We start from the raw sequence: 17,357 nt of genomic DNA, 5'->3' as shown, positions 1-17,357 counted from the left end.
TCATGATATCAAATACTAGAAATAATATAATTATTAATAGTTCATAGCACAAGAATAAACTTTCCCATACTCACAACTGTAAGCCTACTTTTACCCACCCCTGTTGCTGGAAGGGTCATTAGGAAACCCACTTGCCTCTTTGACTAGGAATAAAGCTCCGCGAGGCTAACCAGCAGCAGCAGTTTAACCGCAACGTTGAGGACATTGAACTGTGGCTGTATGAAGTGGAAGGTCACTTGGCTTCCGACGATTATGGCAAAGACCTTACGAATGTCCAGAACCTGCAGAAGAAGCACGCCCTGCTGGAGGCTGACGTGGCCGCCCACCAGGTAGAGTGCGGGCGCTGCTGGGCCAGTGAACAGAGTCGGTAGGCGTGAGGGATGCAGTAATTCAGGACCAGCCTGCTTTGGGGAGGGATGAAATGTATTGATTTTCTTACGTGGCCCCCCACGTGCTGCATGTGCTCTGGCTCCAGTTCAGCCATCTCCCTCAGCTTTCTGGGAGCCCAACACGAGGGAAACAGATGGCAGAAGGAACGCTCGTGGGGTGGGAAGGAAATGCGTTCCCTTTTCTTTGTATCGTTCAAACCACACCTGAGGTAATAAAGCCAGCCTGGTAATACATAAAGTTGCCCAGCTCCGGTCCAGGCTTTCAAGACTGCCCTTTGCCATTCCCAGGATCGGATTGATGGCATCACCATTCAGGCCCGCCAGTTCCAGGACGCTGGCCATTTTGATGCTGAAAACATCAAGAAGAAGCAGGAAGCCCTCGTGGCTCGCTATGAGGCCCTCAAGGAACCCATGATCGCCCGGAAGCAGAAGCTGGCAGATTCTCTGCGTTTGCAGCAGCTCTTCCGTGATGTGGAGGATGAGGAGACGTGGATTCGAGAGAAGGAGCCCATTGCTGCATCCACCAACAGAGGTCAGTCTGCCTCCATCAGATAGGAGTCCAGCTGAGAAAGGGCTCTACCCTTACGGCCCAAAGGGGACGCTGGTCAAAATGAGCAAGGTCAAGTTAAAGTACATTGGGACAGGGGGGAAGCCACAAGTGACAGTTAATGCTGACTTTCTTTTTGATGGCTTGCATGACGGGAGGGTGATTTCTTCTGCTTTTAGGCAAAGATTTGATTGGAGTCCAGAATCTGCTAAAGAAACACCAAGCCCTACAAGCAGAAATTGCTGGACATGAACCCCGCATCAAAGCAGTTACACAGAAGGGGAATGCCATGGTGGAGGAAGGTGAGAGTTTTGCTTTTGTTCCCGTTTTAAAAAAATATATATAATTTTATGGATTTCATAGAGGAAGGGAGGGGGAGAGAGAGAAACATTATTGATGAGAGATCTCCCTACTGGGGATTGAGCCCACAATCCAGGCATGTGCCCTTGACGGGAATCGAACCTGGGACCCTTCAGTCCACAGGCTGACGCTCTATCCACTGAGCCAGACCAGCTAGAGCCTGCTTTTGTTCCTCTTATCCTCCCTCTCTGATGGTTCAGTGCCTGGATTTGAGTCAGCCTGAGCTGTGGGGTTGAAGACCGTCTCGATCCTTTTCTAACTATTTGACCTTGACTAGACCTTAACCTCTCTGAGCCGGGGTCTCAGTGACAGAACTATGGGAATGCTGTTATTTTCATTTCTTTATGAGGAGGCAAAAATGAGCAAACCTGTTAAAGGGTTGGAACCTGGGCTGCTCATGAGTTTGGAAATATGAAGAGGCCTGGCTCACCAACATGTAATGACAGAAAGTGAACACGCAGGCCTTTTTTGTCCTGCAGCATGTCAAATGCTTTTCCCCATCCTCCCTCCCCCTGCCTCCCCCCAGGCCATTTTGCTGCGGAAGACGTGAAGGCCAAGCTCAACGAACTGAACCAGAAGTGGGAGTCACTCAAATCCAAAGCTTCGCAGCGGCGGCAAGACCTGGAGGACTCGCTGCAAGCCCAGCAGTACTTTGCCGATGCCAATGAGGCCGAGTCCTGGATGCGGGAGAAGGAGCCCATTGTGGGCAGCACCGACTACGGGAAGGACGAGGACTCCGCTGAGGTGACCGGGTCGGGGATCATGGTGCTGCTGGGGATCCTGCCCCAGGGCTCGGGCTGGGAGGCTAGCGGGGAAAGTGACCAAGTTGGGAAGGTGCAGCGTCATGATTGATTGTGTTTCTAAGGCATCTAGGGTCTCTTTTTACTTTTTATGATGGGAATGCGGTCCTACTGAAAAGTAAGAGGACATTACCTGTCACCTTCGTTCACACTTTGCTGTTCTCGTGTCCTGTTGTCCCTCCACCATATGCATGTATACATTAACACAGTGTTTTGCTGGGCCTCTGTTTTTTGACTGAAACTCTTACATTTTATTCATAAAAGTCTAGGTGTAGTCCTTGAAGCTGTTTTCTTGCCAGTCATCACAAAAAAAACAAAATGTGTTGAGTATTGACATGGACTATATTTGGTTCTCCCAAAGATGGGAGAACTGAAAAGCTGAGAAAATGGTGGTGAGGAAAGCAGCACTGGCTGTGGCGAGTGGGGGAGGGCCGGGAATGCCCTCCAGGAGGGCGTGTCCCCAGCCAGCTGTCTGATTGGCAGTTTATTTCCTAAGATGGTGATGGGTTCAGTCGATACTGTTCTTTATGTCTCCTTATGCATTTCAGATATTGTATAACTAAATGTGTAAAGGCAGAGTGAAAAGATACTGTTAGGTCACAGGGAATATTTCCTCCAAATTAAATGTTTATTAAAAAGGGAGAGAAAGTGTGGAGCAGGAAGCGATCCAGTCATATCACTAAACAGGACTTCAGAGGGGGTGGCTCATTGGGTGATGCCATTGGAGGAGCCTCTGGCGCCTTCCACAGGGTCGGTGTGGTTTGGTTTCAGGCTCTCCTGAAGAAGCATGAAGCTTTGATGTCGGATCTCAGCGCCTACGGCAGCAGCATTCAGGCTCTGCGAGAGCAAGCACAGTCGTGCCGGGTGAGTGTGGCTTCCCCTTCAGCGGTGACACGTTGCCGGGTTAGCCCGGGGACAGGCAGGAACCAGCGTCTGCAGGTGTTACTGTCCTGGGCAACATTCTTGTGGCCTTACTCTAAGGCTTATGAGACCAAGGTTTGTAGATGGTTTAAAGTGAGATTTTTAAAGACACCAGAGAGCTAAAGTTCCTGAATTGGTTTTTATTGGTGGCATCCTAGAATGCTCATAAATGTGTGTTTGGTGAATTTGGTACGGCTGTCCAAGTTGAACTCTGTCATGTGCTTCCATAACATGTTATAAACGTCCTTGATTTAACCGTGTTTGCTTTTTAGCAACAAGTGGCCCCCATGGACGATGAGACGGGGAAGGAGCTGGTGTTGGCGCTGTATGACTATCAGGAGAAGAGCCCTCGAGAGGTCACCATGAAGAAGGGCGACATCCTCACCTTGCTCAACAGCACCAACAAGGCAAGGCAGCCTGGGCTTGCGTGTTGTTTCCATCAGCAGCACCAGTTTTGCTCAGGTTGGGTGTCTGGGTTACTGTGTCTTTGGAAAATGAGGCTGGTTTAGAATTTGGAGTTTCCTAGTCAGTCTGCTTTAATACAGGTTTCTCTTACCTGTGTTGTGCATCATCACAAAGGTAATCAGTCTGTCTTCTTAGATACCCACAGGCAGTACAGTGACTCACAGCTGCACACTCCACACGCTTTCTTTGGAGGCAGAGTCTGCTGTATACAACTGCAGGTCTATACCTTGTACCTGTTGGTTCTTAATCTCAGCTGTATGGCTAGAGTGGGTAGTCGCAGACAGCCGTGACGTCACCCCTTAGGCTCTGTCTTCTCACAGCTCCATGCTGCCTGGCTCTGTAGCCTTTCTTCCTAGACATTCTCTCTGACAGTGGCTTTGAAGTGAGGGGCATGATACTCCACATGTTATCTGACCCTCCCAAAGGCTGTCACCTCTCATCGTGGTCAGTGTGGACAAATGTCCCCAGCTGTTGCTAAGAACCTCCTTCTTCCCACACCCCAGTTTTCCCTAGTCAAGAATTTGAGAAAACCCAGGATTCTTACCTTTCTGTTGGCGCTAATTTAAACCTAAACCAACACCTTGGTCCCACCCTGGTTTCCTCAGGAGAAGCATTACCCAATAGGACTTTCTGTGGTGGGGGAAATCTAAGTGCTGGCTCTCCAGTAGTTACTACCACATGTGACTATTAAGCATTTCAAGTGTGACCAGTGCAACTGAAGTTTTTTATTTCATTCTAATTCATTGAAATTTACATAGCCACATGTGGCTCCCGGCTGTAGCGTGGCACAGCACAGTTCTGGGCTCTACGCCGAGGGAAGAATGGCCTTCATGTTGGGTGTCATTGCTACTTAACTCATGACCTTCTCCATGCTCGACAGGTCACGAGGGGACCAAAATTTCAGTCTTTGTGCCAAGTGCTTTTGACACTATCAGGAGATCCTCTTAATGGGATTAGAGTTCTCTGTGTGTGCATGTGAGCGAGCGTGCCGACACACACACACACACACACACACACACACACACACACACACACGTGTGCACGCACACAGGCCTTGGTTTCTCCCTCCCAAGGGAGGAACTTGCTGTCACCGCTCTCCCTCTCCCCTCAGGACTGGTGGAAAGTGGAGGTGAACGACCGCCAGGGCTTCGTGCCGGCCGCCTACGTGAAGAAACTGGACCCCGCGCAGTCGGCCTCCCGGGAGAACCTGCTGGAGGAGCAGGGCAGCATTGCGCTGCGGCAGGAGCAGATCGACAATCAGTAAGGACCACACAGGCGATTGCCGAGGTCCTGGTGTCACTCGGGGCCCAATCGTAGCCCCCAGGGGCCGAGGGCTAGGCAGCGTGCTGCGGCGTCCGGGCCAGTGTTCTGTTGCCCGTCAAACTCGGGGACACGCTCCTCCCCCTTACCCCATGTCGCTTCTTTACCCAAGAACCCTGTTCGAGCTGCAGATCCCTGACTGACGCCTTTATTTTCCGTTGTTTCTTTCTTCCCCACATTGTGAGCTGCTTTTAAAACAGCATTTTTCTGAGAATTAAGACCTGAACCTTCGTCCTCCAGTCCAGGAGCTCCTTTCTCACACTGCACGTTCACATGTTCTGCAGCTCGGCCCCGTTAAAAGGCCGTTACAGAGCTGCTCTCTCTGCGGTGGCTTATGTTCTGAGAGTGGGATTTACTTCGTGTTGGTTCTGTCCATTTTCCCAGAGCTGAGCACCAGTGACCTGTGCCCCTCCTTTGGGACATACCTAATTTCGCTAAGGATGTCAACAGCTTTGGACATTTGGCAGAGACCCAGGAAATATGTTGGCACTAGAGTGTAGAATAATAGAGCTTTTCTGACCCTGATGGTCCCTGAAAAGATCAGTTATTTGTACACTTACAGATGCTCTGTTAGAGTTAAGACAAGAATGGGCCTGTATCAAATATGAGAGCAGAAAAGTGGACCAAACAGATGACTGAAGTTGCATACTTAGCTTTCAGTAAAATCTGATCCCCCGGCCTTGCTCTGAAGTCGCTGGTGTTTCAGCACAGGAAAGCTGACTGCCGTAGCATGGCCGCCTTTCCAGGAAAGTGACGGCGAACTAACTCTGATTGAATCTCCCTGCTATTTCTAATTTACATGATTTTACTCATGGCCTGGCCTGTTTCCAAGAGCTTTTCAGTGACTCCCTAATTTTCCCCACTTGGTGCATCCACCATCCAGGCACCACTCGGAGCTGCCGCTTCTCACCCCTGGGGGTGAGCCCCACTAATCTGTGCATGCTTTTGCTGTGCCCCTTTGTGCAGGACACGCATAACTAAGGAGGCCGGCAGTGTATCCCTGCGTATGAAACAGGTGGAAGAACTGTGAGTAGGCGAAGCCTTGCTGAGCGCCTGTGTCCATGGCTATGCCTGCCCATCCCCTGCCGCTTCTTGTGAGGGCATTTGTTCATACAGAAAGACCAGGTGGAGGGCGGGACCGTGTCCGTGCCTCCGCTTCCGCTTGCACAGGTAGAGGTGTCGGTGAAGCTGTCAGTTGATGGCCGCTTAGCTCTTTGGTGGCTTCCTTGTGCAGGTGTATGTTCAGAGTGTTGTTGGGTCCCCCTCCTGTTGGCTTCTGTGGTGGGCCAGCAGCAGGCCTGACAGCCAGTCTGTCGTGATCCTTGGTAGCAAGAAGGAAATGTTGTGCCTCTTGTTAAAGTGTTCTGGTTCTTGGTAACTCGTTGCTTTTTTATTTCATTTTAGGAAGCTTAAATTTGAGAATGAGCCTAATTTTTGTCATTTTTTGTCATCAAAGATAATAGGAATTTAGCCTTTTGTGTATTAATTCCCAAGAGCTAGAATATTCTTGGGTTCATCTTAAGAAACTTTTCAACTAATCAGATGGTACAAATACTCTGTACTCTACCTGATTTTCCTTCTGAAGTTGCCAAAACTTCCTGAGAGGTAAATATATCATCTTAGAAATGTCCTTTTTCAGAGGCGCTAACATTCTGTATGAGGCTGTTTAAAGCCCATCTCCTTGGGGGCTGCTCAGAGAGTTGATTATAAGAGAGAAGAACTCTGTACATTCTACCCAGCAAACTCATCTCATCTCTCAGCTGTAGTTGCATGAACCCTGTGTCACTGTGCTGAACGCTGGGTTTCCGTCATTTGTGGTTATGATGTTGTCAGTGCAAAGTTGGCCCGCGGATGATGTGCCTGGCTGTTCTGGCCACCGGGAGTGAACAGAACATGGATGCTTATCCCAGAGGCTGTCGGGTCCTTAGGCTCTTCATCTGCGCCTGACACTTCATCATCAGGGCAGCCTCATTCCAAACTCATGGCCTTGGACCCACGTCTTGGAGACGCCTGGTGGTTTCCTTGATGTTAGGGACGTAGCCTCTGTAAGACGCTAACTGCCTTCCTTGCCCCTCTTGTCACCCTCTTGAATGACATCAGATACCGTTCTCTGCTCGAACTGGGTGAGAAGCGCAAAGGCATGCTGGAGAAGAGTTGCAAGAAGTTTATGTTGTTCCGTGAAGCGAATGAGCTGCAGCAGTGGATCAATGAGAAGGAAGCGGCCTTGACCAGCGAGGAGGTTGCCGCAGACTTGGAGCAGGTGGAGGTGCTGCAGAAGAAGTTCGATGACTTCCAGAAGGTACGGGAGGTCTTGCCGATGGGCCAAAAATGGTTTAAAGACTTGATGCTCTTGATGCTGCAGGTTATTAGAATGAAAATAACATGTTATGTCCTACCATCTGTGTAGCTATTTTTAAATGCCTTTAACCCAAACTTTTCTTGGATATGTTTAGTTCCAAGGACATACAATGCAGTTTTCTTTACATGTTGATTTAGGACTTTTCTAAACCCAAAATATAAAATGTATAAAAGTGGGTTTTTTGTTTTGTTTTGTTTTTATTGATTTCAGAGAGAAAGGGAGAGGGAGAGAGAGATAGAAACGTCAATGATGAGAGAGAATCATTGATTGGCTGCCTCCTGCACACCCTCTCCTAGGGACCGAGCCCATAGCCAGGGTATGTGCCCTTGACAGGAATTGAACCAGGAGCCTTCAGTCCGCAGGCCGACACTCTATCCACTGAGCCAAACCAGCTAGAACTGTCTTTGTTTTATATTTTTATTGATTTTAGAGAGAAAAAGAGAGAAAGAGAGAGAGAAACATCAGTGATGAGAGAGAATCATTGATTGGCTGCCTCCTGCATGCCCCCTACTGGGGATCGAGCCTGCAACCCAGGCATGTGCCCTTGACCAGAACCAAACCTGGGACCCTTCAGTCCACAGGCTGACACTCCATCCAGTGAGCCAAACAGCTAGGGCCTGTTTTTTAATTGGGGTAAAATTCACATAAGTAAACTGTTTTACTTATTTTTATTTACTTTTTAAATTTTTTAATCTTTATTGTAAGTATTACATATGTCTCCCTTTTCCCCCCTCATTGACCTCTTCTAGCCCCCCAGGCCATAAACCATTTTAAAGTGTATAATTTAGAAGCACTTGGTACATTCACAGTGTTGTACCACCATCACCTCTATCTAGCTCCAAAACATCTGTATCACTTCAAAAGGAAACCATGTACCCATTAAGTAGTTACTCCCCATCACTTCCCTGTCCGTGGCAACTCACAGATCGGCTTTTTTGTCTTTGGATTTACATATTCTGGACATTTTTTTTTTTTATTATTTTTTTTTTAAATATATTTTATTGATTTTTTACAGAGAGGAAGGGAGAGAGAATGAGAGTCAGAAACATCGATGAGAGAGAAACATCAATCAGCCGCCTCCTGCACATCCCCCACCGGGGATGTGCCCGCAACCCAGGTACATGCCCTTGACCGGAATCGAACCCGGGACCCTTCAGTCCGCAGGCCGACGCTCCATCCACTGAGCCCTGGACATTTAATATAAATGGAATCATATATAATGTGACTTTTTGTGACTGCTTTCACGGAGTGTAATGTTTTCAGGGCTCATCCTTATAGCAATATCAGTACGCCACTGCTTTTTATGGCTGGGTAATATTCCATTGTACCCACATGCCACATTTTGTTTATTCATTCTTCAGTTTAAAAGTATTCTTATAACCCATCAGAATAGCTGGGGGGTGGGGGGAGCAGTTCTATCTTAGTGGCTGGCATTAAAATGTCATCACATTTTTAAAACATTGTGTCCTCTCTCCCAAAGAGTTTTAAAAAAATTTCCATCCAATCAGAATAATGGTTGGTTAACTACAGTTTTTTACCTCCATTTAAGTGACAATCAGGGTTTCCTGATTTATGTCACTATCGAGAAATAGAAAAACCTATTTGTAGAAAGTCTATTAAACAGAAACTTACAGATGCAAAACTGTAGTTCCTGAATCTCTGTTGCCCTCCTTCTTTGAATTGCTCTCATGGGTCTTGGTTATTATGGCTTTTGCTTTAAAGGATCTAAAGGCCAACGAGTCACGACTGAAGGACATTAACAAGGTGGCTGAAGACCTGGAGTCTGAAGGTCTGATGGCCGAGGAGGTGCAGGCCGTGCAGCAGCAGGTGGGTGTGTGGGCCCTGCCCCGAGGGAGGCTCCAGGGACAGAAGAAAGCAGCTCAGTTCTCCCCTCTGTTTTCATAGCCCAACAAGCAGTGTTTTATAGAGTTGTGGCCAGGGTGCAGGCCAGGACCCTGTGTGACCGAACCATTTTGTTTCACTTCATGGCCAATATCTGTTACCTTCACCCCGTAGGGGAAACGCACCGCCCTCTCCTTATGCCCATTAAATATTGTGAAAGTTGTTCAAAGTTTTATGACCTTTAATAATAAGCTCCTATATTCCTTTAATTAAAGGGTTTTACGTATAAACACTTGAGCTCTAGTAAATTTTAAGAAGTTCTTCTGGCCAGGTGCACTGTCTGTTTTTTTGTGTGGGTTTTTAATTCTCTCCTGTGTCTCCGGGTTTGACAGGAACGAGTGTTACTGACTGAGAGATGTGTGTTCCTCTGATAACACTGGTTTCCCTTTTTCCTTGTAGGAGGTGTATGGCATGATGCCCAGGGTAAGTCCCAGGTGCTCCGTGTGGAAGTTGGACATGAGAAGGAATAGACCTGGGGAAGAATATAGAGTCAACAGCCTCTTAAATATTTCTGCTTCTGACCCTCCGAGATGCCTTTTGTGTGTGAAAATCTGGAAAAGAAATAGCAGACATTGGTTTCCCCTTGCCATTCTCCAAAAGACCAAAAAGTTTTTCTCTCTTTAGCTTTCTAAAAACGTTTTTTTTTAAGTATTTTTACGCTTATTACTCCCTTTTTGTAAAAAAAGTGTGTTTTTATTAATTTATATTTTTAGAGGGAGAGGGAGGGAGAGGGAAACATCAATCCGTTGCCTCTCGTATGTGCCCCAACTGGAGATGAAACACAAAACCTGGGTATGTGCCCTGACCAGGAATCAAACCAGCAGCCGTTTGGCGCATGGACAGCGCTCCAGCCAGCTGAGCCACGCTGTGCAGGGAGTACTGTCTCCTAAAAAAATCCTGGAAAAGAATTGTTGGTCGTTTTCAGATTAAATTCCCGCATTTCTTCTGCATTAAAAAACTAGAAGTTTTTCCCTTCCATTTGTTTGCTTCCTTTTCCTCAAGTAGCTTTGTGGTTTGCTACCAGCCAATGATAAGCTCTAAGTCACAGAGGAAAAGCTGTTTTGATTCATTTCTCTGTGGCCTCCCCACCATGAAAAAGCAAGTTGGGTGGTTTTGTGTCAGTTATGTGGCTGCCTAAACTCTTCCTTCTTCCTCTTCCTTCTTCCTTGAACAGGATGATACTGATTCCAAGACAGCCTCCCCCTGGAAGGTAAGAACTCCTTTGCAAATAATCGTTTCCAAAGGTTTTGTGGGAACAAAAACATTTGATGTATTTTTCTGGTGGGCCTGTTTCTGAGTATTCAGGCTGGTCTTGAGCTTTTAGTCATTTCTGGACTGTTTGGACTGGTTTCCTCCTGATTCTGGCATTACATTCTTTGAATATGTTCTCTCGCAATGTGATACTTCATAGACATTTGTAAATTGTTCCCGTGCAAGTACTCACGATTTCAGTTAGCTCAGTGGTTCTCAACCTTCTGGCCTTTAAATACAGTTCCTCATGTTGTGACCCAACCATAAAATTATTTTCGTTGCTACTTCATCACTGTAATGTTGCTACTGTTATGAATCGTAATGTAAATATCTGATATGCAGGATGGTCTTAGGCGACCCCTGTGAAAGGGTCGTTCGACCGCCAAAGGGGTCGCGACGCACAGGCTGAGAACCGCTGGTAGATGGTATTGATTACCGTGGCGCTGCCAGGATGGACTTTGCAGAGGTGTACCACGTAGTTAGGCATGCTCCCACGAGTAGGGATGCAGTGCAAGAGGGCATGACAGGAACCAGAAAGACTGAGGATGAGGAGGAGAGGAAGCACCTTCATCCTCTGCCTGCCTGCCCGCTTTCTCCTCCCAGCCCTGAGGGGAGATGGAAGGGGACGTTATTTCTGACTTGTTCGATGGCGCTTGCCCTGGAGTGCAGGGCAGAGCTTTGTTATGTGAGTGTTTGCAGCTGTGATTATGGGACCAGTGGCCTAGGTCTAGACCAGCCGTGGGCAAACTACGGCCCGCGGGCTGGATCCAGCCCGTTTGAAATGAATAAAACTAAAAAAAAAAAAGACCGTACCCTTTTATGTAATGATGTTTACTTTGAATTTATATTAGTTCACACAAACACTCCATCCATGCTTTTGTTCCGGCCCTCCGGTCCAGTTTAAGAACCTATTGTGGCCCTCGAGTGAAAAAGTTTGCCCACCCCTGCCATAGACCCGGAGCGTCTTTCGTCCCCCAGCTCTGCAGCCATCGGCAGTTGGCTTATGGGCTGGCATTAGATAAAGCGGGTTTCTACTTGGTGAAAGTGTGCCTTTCAGTGAGGAGGGTGTGGAAGCCTCAAAGCAAAAGGCTTCCCACCACCAGCAACCCCCCCCCACCCGCCCTGGGGGTGCTTGTCGCCTTGTCGGAGGGAGGGCTCGGTGAAGGGTGTGTTTCTCAGCCTTCCACCCTCTGGGCTCTGACTATCCTCATTAAATAGGTTCCAAACTGGGTGGGAGACATTTTCCCTTTAATTCCACTTCCTCCCCTTTTTTATATCTTCTTTAAATTATTTTGAAAGTACTTTAAATTATTTTTTAAAGTATGTTTTTATTTATTTTGGAGAGAGAGGAAGGGAGAGGGAGAGATAAAAACGTGGATAAGAGAGAAACATGGATCAGCTGGCTCCTACAGGCCCCCTACTGGGGATCCAGCCCGAAACCCTGGCATTTGCCCTGACCAGAAATCGAACCGGCGACCTCTTGGTGCACGGGTCGATGCTCAACCATTGATCATACTGGCTGGGCCAGTCCTAATTCTTACAGAGCACAGTTTGATCAGCGATGCCATGAGTGGGAACGACCTTATCAGTTGACCTGCAGGTAGTTTTTCTGCTGACAAGTATTCTTTCAGAAATGTACTTCAGATGGCTTTGTGAATAGCAAAGCTCTTATTTCTGAAAGGGCCGGAGACAGTGGTGTCTGCCTTCTGAATCCTGTGCACACCCACACTGGTTGAAAATGTCCCCTGGGCATATCATGGGGGCATTTGCGATCCTGAGTCCCTGCATCCAAGCTTGTCCTTACCCCACCAGCCCCTCCTCCAGTCTTACTTCCTGTAAGATTATGGGCATCACAGTGCAATGCCAAGGCAGTTTCTTTCAGGTAAAACTAGGGATCTCAGAACTAGGGATCTCTTTCTGAGATCCCAAGAGAAACATTCTTTTTAAGAAGTAGCTATGTTGACCGAAAGAAAGCTAATTCATTGGTTTACTTTCCCATCTCGTGAGGGCTGTTGCCCTTAAGTCAAGGGGACACATAAAAAGAACTGCAACCCAGTAACCATAATTAGAAATCAAATTATTCATCCGCTTGAATGTTAAAAACCGTCTCAGCTGCCAGCATTTGTTAAGTCGAGTATGTTTTCTGGGCTGTTCTGTAGTGTGGGCAAGAAAAAGACACTGGCCTTTAAACGGTTTTTCTCTCCAAACACTTGTTTTAATTGTAATTGTCACCATTTTCTTTTCACTCTTCATCAAGAAAAATTAATCACTGAGTTGGTCTGATTGTGCACTTGGGTCTTTCCATGGCTTTCTTGTGGTTGATACCTTTAATTAATGCCTCTGCTCAGAATTTTGACAGATTCCTTTAAGATCATTTTGGTTGACAATTGGGAACTAATGAATGGTACTTGAATCTCAGATTTCTGTCCCTTAATTGACAGACACTTGATTAGTTTTGCTCTTCTGCTTTCCTCCTCTACATAGTCTGCTCGCCTGATGGTTCACACCGTGGCCACCTTTAATTCCATCAAGGTAAGGAAGCACGCCAGCTCCCTGCCTCCCGCTCTCCTCTCCGCTTCCTTCTCTTGCACGCAGCTCGTGTCCTAACTAATGCGTGAGCTGTAGCACGCGTCACTCTCCTTGCTCTGAGGGTGTCCTGGCAAATATTAACTCTGCTTGTGCACCAAGGTTCACTTTTCACCAAAAACTCGCCAGGTCTTACCAGAGTCAGCCTTCCCGTAGGTTCCAGTGGGGCCTGGAGCTGCAAGGACGGCTGTGGCTGTCCCTCTGGCCTCCTCACAGCAGAGGTGGAGCCCCCCTTTCTGGACCCGAGGGTGGCTTGTCTCCGGCACACAAAGTCCGCAGCGCCGCCGCGCGTCTCGGGCCTGGTGACGGGACCGCGGGCTCCTGTGCAGGAGCCGGGGGCTCTGAGGCTTGTCTGCGAGGCAGTCACGTACGAAGCACTTGCTGTGTGTTGGGTGCTGGCCTGGGAGCTGACAGTGAGGATGAGCCAGCAGCATCTCCTGCTGTTGCCAAGTGATTCCAGATCAGGGATGGAGTGTTCACGCCGTCGGACGTGGCTAGCTGTGGCAAGGTTCTGGCCGCCTGGATTTTGCTGTAGTTCTGTACAAATGTTTTCAACTGGGAAGGTTGGAGAGAGAACATTCTCTGTGCCCCAGCCTTTCCTTCCACGTGAAACCACCAGTTTTTTGGCCCTTACCCCAGAGCCTGGGGAGGCCTGACAGAGAGGGGTTGCCAGAGAGCTGACGTGTCACTGTCCTGCAGGAGCTGAACGAGCGGTGGCGGTCCCTGCAGCAGCTGGCCGAGGAGCGCAGCCAGCTCTTGGGCAGCGCCCACGAGGTGCAGAGGTTCCACAGGTGAGCAGCAGCGCAGGGCTGGGCGGGGACCCTGCCACCGTCCCCACACCTGCTGCCGTTTCAGAGTAACAGCTGGAGCTGGTTGGCATGTGTGCTCTGGCCCCTGGGCCTGTGTGTGACGGGGCGCGTGCTTGGTAAATCCTGCTGAGGGAGTGAGTGTGTCTGCGCTTGGACTAGTGGTGGTGCCCCTGACAGCTGTCCCCGTACCGGCTAAGAATAGTCAAGGCAGCTGTCTCAGCACTGACTAACGTGACCGTGTGTCTCGCCTGTAGAGATGCCGACGAAACCAAAGAATGGATTGAGGAGAAGAACCAGGCTCTGAACACAGACAATTACGGCCACGATCTGGCCAGCGTCCAAGCCCTGCAGCGCAAGCACGAGGGCTTTGAGAGGGACCTCGCGGCTCTCGGAGACAAGGTAGGAGGCCGCAGAGTCCTCTTCTGCATTTGTGCCCGAGGCAGCTCTTAGGTTCCGTGGAGCAGAGCCCCTGAGTTCTTGCTTCCTCACGCTCTCCTCCCCCAGGTAAACTCGCTTGGGGACACAGCCGAGCGCCTGATCCAGTCCCACCCTGAGTCCGCAGAGGACCTGCAGGAGAAGTGCACCGAGTTAAACCAGGCCTGGAGCAGCCTGGGGAAGCGTGCGGACCAGCGCAAGGCCAAGCTGGGCGACTCCCACGACCTGCAGCGCTTCCTGAGCGACTTCCGGTAAAGCCCGCAGCGTTCACTCAGCTCCGGGGCAGGGGACCTCTCAGGGGTCATTTCCTTCAACCTGCTGACTGCCAGAAAGGCAGAAATCTGTCTCCTGTTCGCCAAGTGCGCGCGCAGAGGCACACACAGCCCCTCCCCTGCTACGCGCTGCTTCTTCCTTACACAGAGTTTTCACTTAATATGGATATGGCTTCGTCTTCTCCATTTTCCTTATTTAGAAACATTTCAAGTCCGCTGAGAAATGGAGAGAATTAACAGTGCACACCCAGGATACCCTTCACCTGTCCCTAACTTTTTGTGGCATTTGCTTTATCTCTAAATCTGTGCTTTGGTTCCTCTGAACCACATGACAGTAGGTTGCAGGTGCCTGGTGTTTACCTCCAGTCCTTCAGCGGGCAGCTCCTGGGAGCAAGGTCTCCTCCCACCGGCCTCCGTTTGGATGGCCACTAAGAAACCCCGCACTGAGACAGCAGGAGTTGGTTAGGCTCGTGCAGTTCCTTCCAGCCGTCTCAGGTCTGCCTCACAGGCAGGGCTTATGTTTTGATCGAGGATCCAGTTGTGAATTACTACCTGCATTTGGTGGCTGGTCTCCGTCATCTAGAGCAGTACCCCTCTGCCCTCGGTCACTGACCTTTTTGAAAGCCCAGGGCAGTCGTCTTGTGCAATGTCCCATCATCTGGGACCACAGTATTTTAAGGCTGCGTAGCCTTCTACTTGTTTAGCAGTACCGTTTAGGACAGACGTTTCTTTTGTGTGTCTGTGCTAACGGTGCTCGCACACGCTCCTGTCTGTGTGTGTTTGCCGGGGCGTGTCCTCTGCTGGGATGGGAGCGGGCCGTGTGCTCTTCGCCTCCGGGGCTCTGGTAGGAGGTCCCGGTTGTGTTTGTTTTCTGTGAAGTAAAAGTCATGAAACGGTCACTTCAGTGTATTCAGTGTCATGCAACCACCCACTGTAGTTTTGAAACTTTTCATCACCCTAGATCATGGGGTACATCCGGCCCGAGGGCCATATAAAGCCTGAGAAATTTGGTCTGGCCCTGCCAAGACATTAGGGGGTGAGTTAATTAAATGTTTGACCAAATATAGCAGGCTAATTTTTTTTTAGAGAGAGAGCATTTTTATTATTTTAAATATATTTACTGATTTCAGGGAGGGAGAAAGAGAAACATCAATGATGAGAGGAAATCATTGTCTGCCTCCTGCACGCCCCACACTGGGGATCTAGCCCACAACCCAAGCATGTGCCCTTGACCAGAATCGAACCCAGGACCCTTTAGTCTGCAGTCCGATGCTCTATCCACTGAGCCAAACCAGCCAGGGCTAGCAGGCTGATTTTAAGTTGATAATTTTGTATGGCCCAAGACTGATGTTACAAACATCCAGTGGGCCCTTGGCAGAGAAAAGATTCCCCACCCCTGGCCTAGAGCACCCAGACCCGTAAGCAGTCACTCCCCATTGACTCTGCCTCATGTTTCCGTGGACTTGCCTTTCTGGGCGTGTGAGGTAAAGGAAGCATATGGCGTGTGGCCTTACGCATAGATCTGTGTGCCCGTGTATGTCGACATCTGTGAGAAGCTGGATTGCATGCGTGCATGGACCCAGGACCTTTAAGGCTCAATCCTAAAGAAGGCGTTGTCATTGAAGCTGTAACCACAGCTGTTGTCTCTGTTAGAACCTATTACTCTGTAGGATGGAAAGGTTCTTAGTTATAAACCTATCCATTTTTCCTCGAAGGAATTTTTTATTTTTAAAAAATATGTCAATAACTTGAACGAGAGGCTTTGACATAACTTTGCTCAGAGATCTAGCCCCATTTGGTAGATTGACTGGATTCACCCCAAATAGCCTTCTGAGACAAGAGTTGCTAGTTCTCTCTTTCCTGGGCAGCAAGCCTGCTTGCCAGATAACGTAATGACTGCTCCTCTGTGGGTCTGGTTTCCAGGGATCTCATGTCTTGGATCAATGGGATACGAGGGTTGGTGTCCTCAGACGAGCTAGCCAAGGATGTCACCGGAGCCGAAGCTCTGCTGGAACGACACCAGGTGGGTGACCTGCCTGCTGAGGAGCGGAGACTTGGTTGCTCTGCTGGGCCGGGAAGACCTCAGCGCCCCCCCTGCCCCCGTCACCCTTTGTTGTGAGCTGGTGGTTGACATTAGAGTGAGCATCTTCTGCCGGTTACCTAATCCCTTCCCTCCTCTTGGCAGGAACACCGGACAGAAATTGATGCCAGGGCTGGCACTTTCCAGGCATTTGAGCAGTTTGGGCAGCAGCTGTTGGCCCATGGGCACTATGCCAGCCCAGAGATCAAGGAGAAACTAGATATTCTAGATCAGGAGCGTGCAGATCTGGAGAAGGCCTGGGCGCAGCGCAGGATGATGTTGGACCAGTGCCTGGAACTGCAGGTGAGTGCGCTGGGCAGTAGCTTCCTGTGTGCCATCGGCTTCGGGCCCGTTGTTTCCTTGCCAAAGGCTCTGCCTTCTCACTGTCTCGCCCTTCTTTAGCTGTTTCATCGGGACTGTGAGCAAGCAGAGAACTGGATGGCCGCCCGGGAGGCCTTTTTGAATACAGAAGACAAAGGGGACTCACTGGACAGTGTGGAGGCCCTGATCAAAAAGCATGAGGACTTTGACAAAGCCATTAATGTCCAGGTGAGGCCTTCGTACCTGAGTCTGAACTGGATTTTTCCCGATTGACATCTTTTTTGTTTGGTTGGTTTTTATTCTTTTTTATCATTATTGATTTTAGAGGGGGTGGGGGGAGAGAAACATCAATGTGAGAGAGCTACATTGATTCGGTATCAAACCGAAAACCTGGGTATTGTGCCCTGATTGGGAATCGAACCGTTGACCTTCTGGAATGACACTCCAACCACCTAAGTTACACCAAACAGGGCCCAATTGACTTTTTTTTTTTTAATAGCGGCTGGGAGAGAGAGAAACATCGATGGGAGAAACATCCAT

The 17,357-nt window shown here is 49.0% G+C and overlaps 1 protein-coding gene across 3 annotated transcripts in view; it reads left to right on the top strand.

Moving 5' to 3' along the window:
• Window positions 1-17,357, top strand: part of SPTAN1 (spectrin alpha, non-erythrocytic 1) — a 50,098-nt gene that overhangs the window by 12,522 nt on the left and 20,219 nt on the right. For 2 of the 3 annotated variants that reach the window (XM_015567042.1, XM_015567041.1), the window contains exons 15-33: window positions 148-329; window positions 678-921; window positions 1,116-1,238; window positions 1,823-2,040; window positions 2,868-2,960; window positions 3,290-3,424; window positions 4,594-4,742; window positions 5,769-5,828; window positions 6,903-7,101; window positions 8,884-8,988; window positions 9,463-9,486; window positions 10,238-10,273; window positions 12,799-12,846; window positions 13,600-13,691; window positions 13,964-14,108; window positions 14,214-14,395; window positions 16,340-16,439; window positions 16,602-16,799; window positions 16,899-17,045. In XM_015567042.1, coding sequence (XP_015422528.1) covers window positions 148-329; window positions 678-921; window positions 1,116-1,238; window positions 1,823-2,040; window positions 2,868-2,960; window positions 3,290-3,424; window positions 4,594-4,742; window positions 5,769-5,828; window positions 6,903-7,101; window positions 8,884-8,988; window positions 9,463-9,486; window positions 10,238-10,273; window positions 12,799-12,846; window positions 13,600-13,691; window positions 13,964-14,108; window positions 14,214-14,395; window positions 16,340-16,439; window positions 16,602-16,799; window positions 16,899-17,045 — 2,480 coding nt within the window. The remainder of the gene's footprint in view (window positions 1-147; window positions 330-677; window positions 922-1,115; window positions 1,239-1,822; window positions 2,041-2,867; window positions 2,961-3,289; window positions 3,425-4,593; window positions 4,743-5,768; window positions 5,829-6,902; window positions 7,102-8,883; window positions 8,989-9,462; window positions 9,487-10,237; window positions 10,274-12,798; window positions 12,847-13,599; window positions 13,692-13,963; window positions 14,109-14,213; window positions 14,396-16,339; window positions 16,440-16,601; window positions 16,800-16,898; window positions 17,046-17,357) is intronic. The other variant, XM_015567043.1, reaches the window with a different exon arrangement.

The sequence above is a fragment of the Myotis davidii genome, unplaced genomic scaffold (genome assembly GCF_000327345.1).
Source record: "Myotis davidii unplaced genomic scaffold, ASM32734v1 scaffold142, whole genome shotgun sequence".
Classification (NCBI taxonomy): Eukaryota; Metazoa; Chordata; class Mammalia; order Chiroptera; family Vespertilionidae; genus Myotis; species Myotis davidii.
Note: the sequence above shows the minus strand (reverse complement) of the source record. Positions and strands in the feature narration are given on the sequence as shown.